Source organism: Phoxinus phoxinus (genome assembly GCF_949152265.1).
Source record: "Phoxinus phoxinus genome assembly, chromosome: 3".
Classification (NCBI taxonomy): Eukaryota; Metazoa; Chordata; class Actinopteri; order Cypriniformes; family Leuciscidae; genus Phoxinus; species Phoxinus phoxinus.
Window position 1 is genome coordinate 25,126,383 of NC_136878.1, and position 17,100 is coordinate 25,143,482.

A 17,100-nucleotide genomic window follows, 5' to 3' on the forward strand; every position below is an offset into this window, starting at 1 on the left:
ATATTAAGTCGTCTTAGAAATCTCATGTTGTGATAGTTGACCAGTAGATGGAGACAGAGGCCCATTATTCTCCTATATTTACGTTTGAATTTGGACCATCCTCAAAACAATATAATACATCATGGCTTTTTACACATTTTTTAAACATTTTCAGAACATTAAATATACGTTCTATGAATATATTGAATATATATATATATATATATATATATATATATATATATATATATATATATATATATATATATATATATATATATATATATATATATATATATATATATATATATATATATATATATATATATTGTTTTTGTTTTGTTTTTGCAGTGCACCCTCCTCTCATTAATATACACAACATTACTTGGAGCGACCACCATACAATAGGCCACTGCAGAAGACTCACAGCTCTACCTCTCATCCCACCCCGGTGATCTTACAGTGGGCTGCACAAATCTCGGTCTGGATAAATGAACACTTCCAGATCAACATAGCCAAGCAATTCCTCACAGTATCACCATTCAGCTGCACTCATCAACAATAACACCATCCAGGGGCCTGTACCATGAAGCCGGTTTAGGTGGCTAGCCAGCTATGTTTCAGCTTAGTTTCCGCCAACCCTGGGTTTTAGGTAGGCTACTATGAAAGTAGCTCGGCTTTAATCGGTGTTCGTTGCCATGGTATCTTACGCTGCACGGCTAACCTGCTCCGGGGCAGGTTAAGTTCTGGATTCGAGATCTCAGACTGAAGTTTGACCAATCAGCTGTGAGCAAAGAAACATATAGGTGACGTAACTAATTCCCAGTGTCTGTTGCAATGGCTTTACATTTTCTTCCAAATCCTGTGGACATCTCAGCGCAAATTGTTAGACGAGCATATCGTAGAGAAAGAGTTTTTAGCCGGACAAAATCCTCTTGCCTTTCCTGATAGTTATGAAAGATACAGATTGTCTGCGGAAGGAATATCTTATCTTTGCGAACTTCTTGAGCCGCACATAAATAATTTAACACGTCGAATTAATTGCTGTACCGCAAATGGTATTGTGTTGCGTTTTTTTGCAAGTGGTACATACTTGCACGCTCGGTGATGCACAGAATCTAGGGGTTTGTCGAACTATTCGCAAGGTGGTCCTCGCTCTGCAGGAGTAATAGTTTCATTTATAATGTTCCCCGGACATATATCGACCATGTCCATAAAAGAGGCCTTTTATAAAATTGCAGGTAAGATATATTGATAGGGTGACATCACATGAACAATTTTTTTTTTTTTCAAAAAGCTAATTTCACAAATGTACTACAGTACATGTTAAGAATTATTTTAAATATTTTTTATTATTATTCGGTTAATCTTATGAATTCACTAGAGTCATTGGAGCAAAAGCCTGCACACATGTTGCAATCTCCACTTCTCTAGGAGAACATTAGGCAGATTATGTTAATAGAAAGTCCTTTCACCCTTAATGTTCAGGTAGAGATGATGTGAACATGTGAAATTATTATTTTCTGTGAGATGAATCTTTAAATTAATAGTAACATTAACAGATATAACAATGATCTACTTTCTGTGAGTCTGTGTTGTGTCAGCACTTTGAGGAAAGCAAGTTAAATTTGGTACAGTACAAAACACTGTTAATTTGCAACCTACACAATAACCCCCTATCATGACCCTCAGACAGGGCCACTTGACCACCCAGCTGGTGTGTAGATGCAATCACCATACAATATTACACTTAATAAAAGCACATTGAAACTGCAGATAGGTATCAAACTTGTTATTGGTTTTGTGGGATGGGGATGGGGATGGGGATGGGGATGGGGGGGGGATGGGGGGGGAGACAAGATAAAGTTGCATTAATAAATATTCATGCTAAAGTGTTACTTGGTTAAATAAGTTAACATACTGAGATCAGTTTAATCCAGCTGTTTGATCTCCAATTTATTTATTTTTTAAACGTGGAGCCTCCTCAGCTCACAGTCAGGCTCCTTTAGTGTGCAGTCTAGCTCTATGGGCTCCATTTGTAAAGGGCCCTGACTGAGTCTGTTTCCGCCTGAAACATAATTCCACCACAAACAAGTTTACAAGTTTCCACCACGATCATCAGTTTTCTGGAGGCTAATCAACTCACAAAAAGTTCCTTGACAAACACCTATTTACGTCAATGGTTTTAAATCCTTAACTTGTTCACATTTCCTCTGAAGCCTGTTGAGGTAGAGGCTTCAGTTTCTGGGACAGGTTGTGAAAAATCCTACAATAAAAGAGATGTGTTAGGGCCAGTCCCTGTTTTATGCCACACATTCAAATGTTTGCCTTAATAAAAAGCCCAGTGCATTCACCTCAGCAACTGTCTCAGAACACAGACAGAGTGTCTTCATCATTTCCTCCACCCTAATAAATAAAAGTAGGCCAATAGAAAGCATAACTGTTATAAAGCAGGTTATGTTTCTGGTGTTCTGTCTGCTGCATACTGACCTCTGTGTGCGAGACTGTGTGTGTGTGTGCTGGCTTCTACAGGACACTGCATTTCCCTCGCCTGCAGAACATACAGTCAGCCATATCTAAAACTTAAAATAGTAATGTATCGCACACGTACCCAGTGTTACTTGCTTAGAGGAGCCAGCACAGCACAGGGTCAGATTGTACAGCACTTGTAATCCCATCCATAATCAGAGCCAACTCAGTGTATTCTGGAGGAGTGGCCCTCCACTGGTTTTCTGAATTTCACTCTTTTTTCTAGAACTAGAAGTGTTTGTGATTAAATGTTTACAAAAAATAATAAAAGGTTATGTGTAAATACTTACTACTTTGAATTATATTTTTATATTTTGTCTTTATCTGCTGCCAAGAACGTTTGGAGTTGCATCTAAAAATCAATGAATATAAATCTTTATTAGTAGCTATATACATGCACATTTTTATATATTATAAAAATATAGGCTATATTTCACACACACATACATTCATAGCCTACATAATATACATAATTTTACATTAATATAGAACGTAGCCTATTTGTTTAGCTTAACGCAATCAGCAATCTTTCTCCAACAGTCTTCTCTTGCTTTGGCAGCAGAGACCGTATTGTTTCGAGCTTGTAATACATATTTAAATTAATCGTAATCCTGAATGATTATCTCTGCTCCTCCGCGGAAAAAAATATATCGCTCTCGCTCTATCCATATCGAACGCGATTGGTTGTTCGATGCCAACGTCACTTTGGTATGTGCACGCGCTCGTGGATTAATCATAGCTTAAGATCAAAGCCTGAGTTGACAGAGAAAGTTGATGAGCTGCGTCATGGTACCAATAAAGCCTGATTGCATCGGTTTGGTTTTGTCAACTCAAAACTAATCCTGTAACCCCGAGTTTGTTCAGCTACATTCATGGTACAGGCCCCAGAGGTCAGTCAGGAAGTGGAGCACCGTTTGATGACCGGCTGAACTGGTATTTTACATGCATTCATTGCAAACTACATTTGCTTGCACAATACAGAAATTACTGGATCTGAACCGTCCCAACTCTCTATATATTTAAAAGTTTTCGATTTCAAATACTTTCTATTCATCAAAGAATCTTTAAAAAAAAAAAAAAAGGTATTGAGCAGCACAACTGTTATCAACTTTGATCATGTTTCTTGAGCATCACATCATATTACAATGATTTCTGAAGGATCATTTGACACTCAAGAATGAAGTTAATGATGCTGAAAAATTCAGCGCCATCACAGGAGTAAATAACATTCACAATTTTTTTCAATTATTAAGTTATTTCGAATAATAAAGTTATTTTAAAGTTATTTCAAATTGTAATATTCTCATAATGTTGTTTTTTTTTACTGCATTTTGATCAATTGCATGCAACCATAAGACTTCTTTCAAACACATTGCAAACATTTTTTACAGACCTGAAAATTATTGAACTGTTTCATAGAGTAATTCGAATAAACCTCATCTCCTCATAATCTTCTTCACTTGGTATTTTGGAATAATAACAGGAATATTGTCATAAAAAAGATTTGCTGTTTCCAAACAAAACCATGAGACACACACACACACACACACAACACAACACAACACAAAAAAAGACTCAAATAGCTTTATAGGCATTCTTTAATTCCTCTTTTTTCTTGTTCACTCCATACCACTATTCATGAGGTTCTATAATCTGCCCAAACAATCAAAATACAATATACAGAGTGGAGAAAAAGACATGATATTTACATAGAAAAAAAAGATGTATTTGTGGAAAGTTTCCAATAAGGGAAAAAAGGGGTAGAATTGACATCATCAGCTGACTTCCGACATACAATAACTTCATATTGTGTGCTAGTACCTTCAAATATTAGTTTTTCCATACAAACTTTTATAAACATTATAAAATATTAGATAGGGCAATATCTGATTACTAAAAAACATGTACCTAGTACAAAATAACAAAGCATATAATAGAGTCTGTAAAAAAAATCTTTAAAATATTTTAAAACAGTGAAGCAGGCAAAAACAGGACAACTACAGATATTTTTGAGGCCAATAAATAAAACCAAATGAAAATAGAAAATATTAATATAATAACAGTAATGAAAACTAATACATCCTACAAATGGACTCAAATCCCAACTACCACAGGTATGATAAACCTTCATGAATTTAACTCCTCCCTGATAAGAACAACACTGTCCCCTGGCCTAGTCTGTGTGAAGTAGTTTTCCACTTCACCACCAGAGGACGACATAACACCATTCACCACTGACTATGGTCAACAGCACTTGGGAGATTTCTCTTACACACAGTGAGCTGTCTGTCAATAAATATCACCTTCAATGTGTAAGAAACAGCTTTACACCTGTAACACTGACAAACAAACACTGCTTTTCCTTCAACAGTCAACATGTGGCGACAGTAAACCATGACGACAATAAAAAGGGATGGGGAGCATTATGCTGTAGAATTATCACAAAAGAGTTTACACAAGAAAGGAATTGACATCTTTATTCACAGAAACATCCAGTGCATTTGGCAACCCTCAGCGGGTTTGTCACGCACACATCAATGGTCACTCACAGAGGTTAAAGCAATGTATTACTCTCATCTCATGTGCATAAAAAAAACTGACAAACACAATATCAAAAAATAGTGACAACATAAATCTATACTTAAATTAATGCTTCAGGTACAATAAAAATATACAGTACTGGAACCCAGTACACATAATGCTGGTTTATATCATTTTTTTTCCTGTTCCAATTGAGTTTGCCAACCAGCAGCATCCTCACAGAGTCAACAGACAAGAACGACAGCATAGATCGGAATTGGTTTGTAGTCAAGGGACATACCAAACACATTTCTCCTTCAGCTCGAACCACGTTTTAAAGAGGGGAAAAAAGGAGTACAAAAGTCTGCACAAAGACATGAAAAAGCCTGAAATATCCAGTATGAAAGATAGAAAGAGAAGGGCTTTGTAAAAAGATGCTCCTCTTTCCAACATAAAAATGCACCGTTCAGCAAAATATGGATTGTCATCTCCCTTGAAAAACAGGGATACATCTCACTTTTGGAAGGGGCAAAAGGGGGACACAGCTTGTCAGAGGGCTCACTTGATTACGTCCTGTTCAACAAAGATGACCTGCAAGAAATAAAACAAAAGATTCATTTAACAATGATTCAAAATTATCCATCTCCAAAATGAAAAAGCAAAACTGCATAACGTTCAATGTATTTTACTTAGTCACAACTAAAATGAAAGTATGACAGATATTTTCTTCCGTATTGTATGTATATCCAATTGGAATTTAAGCAGACTAAAGGACTGAAAAAGTCCATGTAATTATTACAAGGTAAAAGAAAAAAGGAAATGTATGCATATGTATGCTTATTCACAATAAGATCAATAACATGCATTTCGAAAACTGATTTTAGATTTCACGCCGACTTTCCTATTACACGTTGTATAAAACCTTGTTTATATTACGAGCCCCTCATATCCGTGTTAGTATAAGCAGACGACTGAATGGACACGCTGTACAATATCTGCCCTGTGTTCTGATCCAAGTCCAGCACCCTACACCTGATAAATCAAGTATAAACTGCTTTCAGGCTAGCAGTAAAAGGCAACTTTGCCCTATGGACATTATTCCTCTGTCTACACATCAGCTGGATTGTCTTTACTCTCTGCTCTGCCCCGTTTCCTGTTGGGCTACTATCCTCACTCTGAGACATTGAGTGTGGTGGAGCACGAAGTGCTGATACAGACACAATCTGGTGCTGTGACAGATCCTGTCGCAGTGGAAAGAAAAAAAAACCAGCCCACCGTTAGCCTCTGCAATCACTTTCTTCCTCCCCCTCTCCCTCCATCCCTCTAGAGCAGTAAAGCTATCAGGAAACGTGACTAAGCAAGAGCCAAGAGGTCTCACCCTTTCCAAGCCCATATGTGTGTGTAGCCATCACTGAGTGATCTTTGGCAAGTGTTATGGAACATGTTTTTGTCAGTTGATTGTTTATATATTGAAAATAATTGATTGAAATGAACGTGAGATCAAAAACAGATAATGAGCTTCTTTATAAAAGAAAAAAAATGCAATAAATATTATTGAATACTTTAAGATTAAGGCTACACAATGTAATTCCCAAAACACCATTTAGTTTGAGTGTAATGTTCCAGTAATGCAAACTATGCCTTAAAACCATATCAAAGTAATGCAAAATTAGCTTAATTGCCATGACCATTTGTTATTATTGGATGAGATTTTGGTTTTTAAATCCTTAATTCTGACCGACTTGCCAATGATTCGCTGAAAAGAAAAGACTCAAAAGAACAATTGGCTTATAAATCAGATATTACTTGGATTGCAAGCACATTGCACACAAACTACCAATATCTAACCGACTAGATGAATGGCACAGCTAGATTTAATTATATGTATTACAGAAATGTCCATGATTTTTAATTTGATTATTTTTCAAGACAAGGACAACACAATTTAAATTCCCTGATATTTCTCTGACGGTGGGGAGCCGGTTAATTAAATCTTTTGATTAGCAACTCAATTACTAACAGACAATGTCTATCAGCAAAAGTCACTGCTCTTCAGACAGGTCAGGAACAATCTGAATGCATTCACACTTGCCAAGGGAGTGTCAATCAACAGGCCTGATGAATCATGTCATACACACCTGAGAGATTTCCATCTGTCTTTCTCCATGTTGTTCTCCGGTCCTTCACTTTCATATGACGCCAGATACAAAGCTGTTGATAGATCATTGAGATGAGACGAGTGTGTCAGCAACAGAAAACAAAGCCACCTGTTTTTATTCATGAGGAATGTTCTGAACTCATGTTACTCGGTTTTTTAGCATGACGGCATTTTACACCTGAGGTAAATTATGACAAGCGCAGTTGTCTTGTCAGTGTCTGGTATCTTGTGTGCTTATTTCACAAGTGTCATTAAAACAGGTTTATGACGGGAGTGGCTCTAGTTCAGACAGGAAGTCCAAGTTCGAAATAACAAGCAAGAAATAATGTAAAATCAGTAATGTCTTCCCTCAATATTATTGTCTGGGATTTTAGTAGATAATCGCCACTGAAACTATAAGACACCACAAAAACATGCAAAAAATGAATCAAACTAGCATTGAAAAACATCACATGACATCAGTACCATCTTCACTGAAGACTGGCGCGGTCAGGAGATACTGCAGAATCTTGCGGTCTCTGTCAAAAGGACACTCCACCTTCTTCCAAGTCATGAACTCCATCACTTGTTTGGCCAGCTCCCAGAATTTCTGCAGCACAGTCAAGATTGATTCTGTTAGAGATCATCGCCTAACTTTCGTGTGTAGCTACTGTCACACTGAATCGATGCCCTTGAAACTTCATTTCAACAGATGTAAGCGTCAATGAACTACTGCTTCTGTTGCTACGTGACAGTGTTTTGTCAACCATCCATTGTTATGCAGTAGCTGTGACGCCAGTCGTTTCCATGCCTCATGTTAGCCAAGCCAAATAGAAAGAATTACCTCAAAATTGACATGTCCGTTGGGGAGCCTGTTGGTACATCCTTCATTGAGGAAGTAAATGTCTTTGATCAAGAGGCTGAAGAAAGGAATAACAATCTGGAAGGCAAAAAATGGAATATAAGATTACACAACAGCTACAACTGACCAAAAACAAAACAAAAAAACAAATCGAGCTGCCTCATTGGATGCCATCTGAGGGTTATCGTCATAGTAAGACTGCATTAGGCAACAGTGTTTTACAACAGCCTCTAAAAGCCTACAAGGCAGAGCATAACTGGATCTACCACTTTGTAAAGGAAATAACAATGTTTCACGATTCAAGGAAGCAGTGGCGTACGTGAGGCCGAAATCTTTAGTCTATAGTGGCAGATTCAGCTACAACATGATAAACAAAACTCTCTCTCTCTATTTATATATAGATGTGTCACATTTTTTCTTGTGTCTTAAACCTAAGTCTTAAACCTAAACATCACACTAAAACTGAGAAATTAATAAACTAATAATGTCACTCACTAAATTTGTTATTTAGCTTTTATTTTATTTTATTTTTTAGTAAAGTCTCATGTGACTAATTAACCTCAAGTTCAAATTGAGCTTAAAATAAGTGTAATAACACTAGTGAACAAAACAAGGGGTCAAAAATACAAGCAGTCAAACAAGTTGACATTAATAGAACAGTAATGCATTCCTGACTTAATTTGTTTAGAGAGGAAATTCCTGCCCTGGAACATGCACATATCTTGTCCATTGTATCTTTAAAGTAACAGCACTATCCAAAGTCTAAACATCTAATTTTAGGGAAAAACAAGTGACAAGGGCCACTGTGTGATGCAAAAAAAGCTGAGCATTCCAGAGTCGCTCTGGAACATTCTGTCTCACCAGCTAAACCCACACAGCGAACCTCTCCTCCCTAACCAGTCGAAGATGCAAAACAAGCCATACAAAGCTTTAAAAAACAACAACAACAAACAAATCCCCCAAAAATGTATAACACACAAAACAGTTGTGCACTTTGACAAAGACATTAAAAATGCGAACATCCTTTTGGCAGACTCATGCCGGATGGATTTTATTGCGTGAGTTTGCTCACAGAAAACACTGAAGAGCATCAGAACATTTTGTTAACTGGCCGACTGCCATGTTTTTAGAACAAAAATGGAGCCTATTTTGCAGAGGAAACAGAATGTCCCATTTGACGCCTTGCCCTCAGCAAATCATCCACAAACAGTCCAACCATTATTACATAACTCTCGGGCAAAGAGGCCAAACTCAATTTACTGTAAATACAAAGTCTCTGGATTGGGGTCTGCATTTCCGAGCTACTTTTTTGTTACTTGTTTACGTAACGAATCAGATTTTGTCATTATCCTCATTACGTTTGTTGTGAATGTCAATACAACATATCACACACTTCAAACACTGTTTGAAAACACCCAAACAGGGTTATGAAACCAACGTTCCTACGACTTGAGAAATGAAGCGCATTACCTTCTCTCTGCTACTATGAGCAGTGATGGATCTCTGAGTGGCTCCACGCAGCGCTGTTCTGTAGTTGTAGAAATTGCTAGAGGGATCCATCTGGTGCTGAGAATAGAGGGGGAAACAGGTTTATGCACCAATCTCAGGACTTGGCCTGAATGTGGTTTCTACAAACTAAAGTTTCTAATGCGCCATAAATCCATTTGGCATGGTGCCAAATTTAGTTGGTGCCTAAAACTTAGTTAGAACTACTGATTTAGGCAACATGAGTCACTCTAGTTACTATTCAGCATGGTACACTCTTTCATGGGAACCAAGTAAGATGATACATTTCATGTGCTTTCAAACGTCATTAAACTTTTAGCCTGAAGGTGAGACGTTCACAAAGGTTCAGTCATCTTAAACCAGCAGTTTTAGTAGGTCCACTATGGTTCAAAAGAGTGGGGTCAGTCAGTAAGCTTTTTTTTTATGTTTTTGAAAGAAGTCTCTTACTCTCATCAAGGCTTCATTTAGTTGATCAAAAATGCAGTCATAAAAACAGTCAAATTGTTAAATAATATTAAGTTATACAAGTTAAAATATTACTTTCAATATATTTTAAAATTTAATTTATTCCTGTGGTGGCGATTTTTAATTTCCAGCAGCCATTTCTCCAGTCTTTAGGGTCACGTGATCCCTCAGAAATCATAATAATATGCTGATTTGCTGCTCAAAAAAACATTTATTATTATTATCAATGTTTTTGTGGAACCTGATCATTTAAAAAAAGAAAAGAAAAAAAGAACAGCATTTTGTAGCATTATACATTTATTTTCTGTTACTTTTGATACATTGTATTCATCCTTGCAGAATAATAATATTATGCTCTCAGGTAAGCAAACTTTTATTAGAGACTTTTACTGAATATCTGCAGCTTTAACATTCAAGATTTGAATTCTACAGGGAGGGCAATAGAGGACATCTAAGCTTATTATCCTACAATCCTCCATTGTCTGAGAGTAAGACAAAAGGAAAAGGTGTTGTGATACAGAGGCTGAACATCCCTGAAGACTACACACACACACAGTCCCTATTTACACATCAAAATGCTGCAACCCACAAGGCGAGACTGAACCATGAGTAGGTGTGTGTTGCGTACATAAGTCATATATCAAGTTCAAGGCCTCTATAAAGATAAAGCAAGACCTAAACAAACCCTCTTTAGACAGTAAACACAGTGTGCAGATTTAAAATTAAAGCCTTAAAGGTCTCAACCCCTAAAATGTGGCCTAAAAGGCTTTGTAAACATTTGCACACCCACTCAAATGGAGAATTGCCATGCTTCAGAGAAATAATGATACAAAAGCAGCAATTCTCGCCCACTGGAAACTAAAATTGGCAAGAGGTGGCGTCCATATTGTCATGGGTTTGATCATCATGCATGCATGAGTCAAGGGGACAAGAGCCAGGGTTGAATACTTAATGTGCTTAGTGCCATGTCAGCACTGCGTTCAATCCCAACTCGATTCAATCCCACTCATGTTGTCCCCTACATATTCCCTCACTCCAGTGAGTCACACCCACCCACTACTGTAAACAGAAAAGATGAAAAACCTACCTCTAGTATATCAAATTTGGCAGTTTTGACTTTGCCCCAGGTCTTCTTGAGCCGTGACACGGGGCTCATGTTCATCCCGGCTGAAAGACACACAGAAACAGACACACGTCAGCACACTGCAACACCTCGTTTCCTGTCAGAGGTGCAGTTTCTCTGTAGCAAATAGAGCAGTTAGGCCCATGAGCCCACATGAACAATGGCATTAGCAGAGCATCATTTCCCTCCGACAATAAGTTCAGCTTATAGTGCCGAGGGTCACGGTGGGCTTGTGCAGTCAGCACTAATGACCAGATGAGGTCAGAGTGTTGACTGGAAATCACTAGGTGTGGGTCAACCAATCAGAATTGTCTGTACTGACGACAGAATCACTTCTTACTAAGCCTTCCTTAAATGCTAATCAACTCGTTTTTGAAGCTTTAAAATCAATGTGAAATCAAAATTCAACTTTACTTTCCTAAAGCACATTCTTTAGCCATTGTTTTAACATTCAGTCCATTTTGGTTTAGAATATAATCAGGGTTGCACATAACTTTTTCAGTGAGTTACTCAGGTGAGTACCAGGAGATTGTGTTTGGTACTCACCCCATATGTAGCGTGGCCACAGCTGTCAATCATGACGTCACATTCCCGTTTTTATAGCATCAAATAACTAACTAAAACCAAACTTATTTTAAAAACCGAACACTTAAATTTACATCAGCGTGAAAAAAAACTCCCTGAAATGGCAGAAAATATCTTTGGAAAAAATTTATTTGAAGTATAATTTGATTGTTTAGTTTCAATCGCGTTCATTAGACTTCATGGAGTCAAAAATAGTCGATCTCCGAATGCAACTTAACAGGGAGGAGAGTAAAGATGGAAAGCTCCTAAAGCTTAGTTCCATATAAATTCATGGATAATTTGTTGTCGTTAGTGAAAATCAAAATTTACCTTGTATTTAAAAAAGGATCCTCATATAAGAAACAATACTTCAGAGTCAGTTCATTCGGAGATCGACTATTTTTGACTGACAAAATGCCAGAGGACACAACTACAGTAAGTTGTTCAAAATCTTTATTTTTTGTATTTTGTGTACACAAACAATGTTCTTAATGCTTGAGTTCATGTGTAGAGCCCCTGGTAATACTTTGAGCAAAGTTTCATGTTGTTTCGAGTCATAGTGTTTTAAAAATAGCAAAGGCGCGTAGTAACACAAGTGGCATTACATGCGTACCTGCGTACCAGTTATGTGCACCCCTGTATATAATGTTCATAATATAAACAATTCCTGTTGCACTCTGAAATAAGTTTTGGGTTAGTAAGACTTTTAAAAAAAAAAGTATCCTATGCTCTCCAAGGCTGTATTTACTTACTAAACTAAATAAAAAAAAAAGTGATATTGATAAATATTAGATATTTGTAGATCATACATTCACATTTTGCTGAATATTTTGAGATCTACATGTGAAAATCCATTTGTTTCAGATCTTTTCTTCTCCAAAGACAACAGTTATAAGCCTGAAAAATATCAGCACTATCTATCTATCCATCAACAGAAGAGCCATTAGAGACCTTAGTACCATTAACAATCTGTCTGTACTAACAGGTGTCAGACCCAGAGCTGCTCCGTCACACTAACACGATACTAGTGTGGATGATCTTTCAGTCCAAACCACGCGATGATGACACTCCATTCACATCACACAATGTACGTTGCCTTTAGAAAACACTAGCAGGAGCGATCAACCTTTCCCATGACTTGTTTGTTCTCTTCCAGTGACTTTAATATCGGCCCTCCATCTCTAGGGAGAGAGGCTTGTGTAAGAGCCCCGGCCCACAGGCTCGTCTCCAGGGAATGACCAGGGAAAGGACAGCTGGTTCCACTCCCTCCCTCCCACAATCCCCTCCTCAATGAGTCCGTCCCTCTCTCAGTCTATTGGATTGGTCAGCACTGACCATCTGCCTGAAGGATGCAGCTCTCGTTCCAGCTCTCACTCACACAAGCTGAACAGCTGCCTCCTCTCATGGCCCTCTCCACTCCTGCTCCCCTACCCATAATGCCTCAGGCACAGGATGATTAATGCAGCTAATCATTATTTTGATATAATTATTATTGATAATAAAAGCATTTTTAAATTTTTTATACAATATAGCTAAAGATTATCTGCAGATTTCCAAAAAATTAACAGATAAGAAACAGTAAAGGTTGAAATGTATTATCTAAACCTTGACGCACAGCTAAAGGAGACTCTCTGCAGCACTCCACAAACACAAATAAACTGATAAATTGTTTGCGGAGTCTATAAGAGACGTGACACTGTTGTGTGTGTTAAGCGTACAAGAGCAAGGATTAGAAAAGCAAACCAAATCCTGCCAAAACAGCAAACTGTATTATCCAAACAGATTTGTGGGGAACAAGAATTTTCTGTAGCAAAGTGTTGCAAGGGACATCAAAATACTCACTAATGATGGCCATGAGCGAGTTGAAGTTGCCAATGTTGAAGCATTCTCGTGCCACGTCGATGAAGAACTCAATGACTCGAGCCCGATGTTTCTTCTTTACAGGCTGCATAAGAAAAACGAGCAATTTATGAACATCAAAAAGGGATATTTATAACTTCTGATTTCAAAGATCACTAAATACTTCAGAGACTTTCATGAAATATTTAAAGCTTGGGGCTGTTAAGATTTTTTAATGTTTTTGAAAAAATTTATTTGATCAAAAAATACTACAAAAAATTGTGAAATATTACTACAATTTGAAATAACTGTTCTCTATTGTAATGTACTTTAAATGTAACTTATTCCACTGATGTCTTCAGTGTCACATGATCCTTCAGAAATTATTATAACATGCTGATTTGCTGCTCATTTATTAATTTTAAAAACAGTTGAGCAGCTTAACATTTTAGTGCAAACTTTCTATTTTTTATGAATAGAAAGAACGTGAATTTTCTGACCCCAAACTTTTGAAAGGTTGTGTATGTTTTCTATAAAGGCTATATTTAAAATCACTAATTGTGCAACAACTAACTACTGTGCATGAATTTAAGTTGCTAGGTGAGTCATAGCTTAAGATCAGATAATTACCATGCAGATCTCCGTCGCCACCAGGTAGCTGAGCCTGTTGAACCACTCCACATACGCCTCCAGGTTACTTGCTTTTTTGTGATCACTAAAGCATCTCTGCAAGAATCAAAATTTCAAAGATCAGTATCACCATTATAATTACACCGAGGCTTGAGCTTAGTCAAGTGCTTAATTTAGAACATGTTTTCTATATTTTATTTTATTTTATTTTTTTAAGACACCATCTTGGCTATCTGCCATTATCTGTGTTTTTAATTGATCGGTATCAACCAATTTCATGTTTTGTTTTTTAACCAAGTAGTTAAATATCAAATATCTATGATGGAGAGACCTTGAAGTTGTCTTCCATCACTGTTTTTACTGTTCTTACTATTCCTATGCTGTTTTACATTTCCTGTTTTAGCTGAGTGGGCGCTCATTTTAGCTATTAATGTTTATATTTGTCAAAATGTATGTGTTGATTTTATCTGTCCTATTTATTGACTTGTTTTATTTATTGACTTAATCATCTTGTGTATTTATTTTTTTTCAATATCAATGCATATAGTTTTTATCCTAAATTCTTAACTGCAGGAATTTTGACAGGCTCTTAAAGAGTTCATCGTTTGTCAAAAATCGCTCTTGAAGTGATCTCACAAAACTCTGAATGCTGGGATGTGTGATTCCTACATTCCCAACCCAAGAAACAAAGGCCTCTGAGATGACTGTTGATCTCCTACGATGCATTCAATCAGAGAGTTCGAGCTATTATCTGTTTAAGGGAATGTGTGCAGACGCTCTGTCTGAAAGCTCGGGTCACTCTAACCCTTCATTCCTCACATTCCTACAGTCTGACTGTGCCGTCCGTCACACAATGCATGCACACTCTACCCTACTCTACGTTTGATGGACAACATCAGAGAGCCATGACAGTGCACAAGGACCCTCTGGAGAGACGGCGACCAAAACAAAAGAGAAAAATCGCACCAGTCTTGACACGAGCTGTTGCCTAGCAGCCAGGCGGCAACGGGCATTACGAGGAAGGGCTAAGCAAACTTTTGGCGGGTTATTGTGAGAAACCAGTTGCTAGGCTTTGGCCACAAAAGGACACTGTGAGGAACGTGAGGAGGGAAACTTGGACAATGACAGATTAGACAAGGAATGTGCTGTGAACGCTGTGTGAAAAAGGTGACACAGCGTTGAACCCGGGAGTGAACGTAAACATTGTGCGTATTGATTTGTCCAAGTTGGATATTTGCTGTAGTGTGCGAAAGACAACATTTGCGTTGAATGTATTTTTAGTTAACCTTGCTGACCATAAACAGGATGGGACTGTTACCTTGTCGTTATCAAGAGGGTCTTTCTGAACAAATGCCTGAACAAACTCCTCTGGTCCGATGTAGCTCAGTCTTTCCTGAAAAATAAAGACGATTTCAATGTTACATTTGCAGTAAGCCTTGAAAACACAGATTATTGATTTTGTAAACGAATCCATCCACACCCACGGTGAGGTGAGGAATGTAAGGTTATGTAAACCGAGGAAGTTCCTCTCACCAGTTCAATGTGTGTGAGTTGTTGTGCCAGGGTAAAGGGGTCATTGCAGATGGTCAGAATGTCTCTCTGGATAGACTGAGGTTTGGTCTTCAGCACAGTTAGTCTGTCGGTCACAGACGAGTTGATCTTGGCCAGGGCCTCCTCATACTGACTCAGTGTGGTGAGCTTACGGATCAGCGTTTGTGTCATCTGTTGCACCGCCTTACGATAGAGCTGAAGAGAGACAGGAGACAGAAGACTTCATTACAACCATGCTTTTATTGCCCAGAATAACCTGCTAATCATTCATTTGAAAGGACTGACAGCTAAATGTGTCCTGCACTGATAAGAAAGCTGAGGGAATACAGAGAGTATTTGCCCTGCAAACATCTAATGGATTTTCAGGCATATAATGGTGGAAAAAAAGCCCTTTCCTCTTGCTTGGTCTGCAATGACGGTGGTTCGGCTTACATGGTCTATCGTTCCAAGATGGGGTCTTGAGTATGTTACATAAACAGTTAATGGACGATTACGAAACAGCAGCACTTCATTCATGTCCTTCAAAGGTTCACAAGAGCCCTGCATGCCTCCCATTTCCCCTCGTAACACAAGATGAGGTTGAGTTATCTAATAACAAGAGCCTGAACACAGTTCTGGACTTCTGTTGCATAAGAAGAGGACAGCAGCGGTCATGCCCTGTTGCTCAACATCAGTCAGGCAAAAATCTACATCCTCTGCCTGCTCGACAACCAGTGGGCTTTAAGAACTAGGCGTCAAAAACACAGCGTGATTTTTATTACAATAATTTAAGATTTTGTTCCAGCTAATGAACGATAAAAACTTTGACAGCCAATCAGAATCCAGCGCTTGAGCATTTAAAAAGGCAGAAAACATAACTGCAGTGTGTGCTTATAATAAACAGAATGATATTGTCCGTTGGTGTGGGCGCTAATGTCCTTAAAGGTTTTCCTGATTGAGAGCAGGATGTACAAAACATCTTTTGTTTCTGTCAAGCTTCTGTACTCCTTTCTGACGCATAGAAATAAAAAGTGTCCGTTCAATCTGCTGTGCAGGAGGTCAGTGGCACATAAATCCATCTGACTCAGAACAACCTGCATTCTTGTGCACTACAGCACATTGTGTAGATGCAAGAATATTGATGATTTGAGAGAGAGAGAGAACAGAAGGAGACGAGACCTTGCAGCACTTTAAAGAATCACAGAGAGTCTTTAATAATTCCCCCTCCAAGGTCCACCATGTTGACACAAACAAAGGAAAGGAAGATTATTTTTAGCAGGAGTTCTTGGCCACAACTGCTTGACATTTTAATGCAGCAAATCAGACAGCTTACTTGTTGTGGGAAAAAAAATAGAAAGCTGCTTGTGTGCTGCCTCCACACTTTTAACCCCGGCACGAGTGTGCGACAGCCGTACA

General features: G+C 38.0%; 1 protein-coding gene across 2 annotated transcripts in view; it reads right to left on the reverse strand.

Moving 5' to 3' along the window:
• Positions 1–4,065: 4,065 nt before the first annotated feature.
• Positions 4,066–17,100, reverse strand: part of rasgef1ba (RasGEF domain family, member 1Ba) — a 71,299-nt gene continuing 58,264 nt past the window's right edge. The window contains exons 5-14 of one of the 2 annotated variants that reach the window (XM_079606943.1): positions 15,688–15,900; positions 15,473–15,547; positions 14,155–14,250; positions 13,528–13,630; positions 11,086–11,165; positions 9,498–9,593; positions 8,010–8,105; positions 7,652–7,775; positions 7,167–7,239; positions 4,066–5,619 (exon numbers count right to left, since the gene is read on the reverse strand). In XM_079606943.1, the coding sequence (XP_079463069.1) occupies positions 5,595–5,619; positions 7,167–7,239; positions 7,652–7,775; positions 8,010–8,105; positions 9,498–9,593; positions 11,086–11,165; positions 13,528–13,630; positions 14,155–14,250; positions 15,473–15,547; positions 15,688–15,900 (981 nt within the window). In that variant the 3' untranslated portion in view covers positions 4,066–5,594. The remainder of the gene's footprint in view (positions 5,620–7,166; positions 7,240–7,651; positions 7,776–8,009; positions 8,106–9,497; positions 9,594–11,085; positions 11,166–13,527; positions 13,631–14,154; positions 14,251–15,472; positions 15,548–15,687; positions 15,901–17,100) is intronic. The other variant, XM_079606942.1, reaches the window with a different exon arrangement.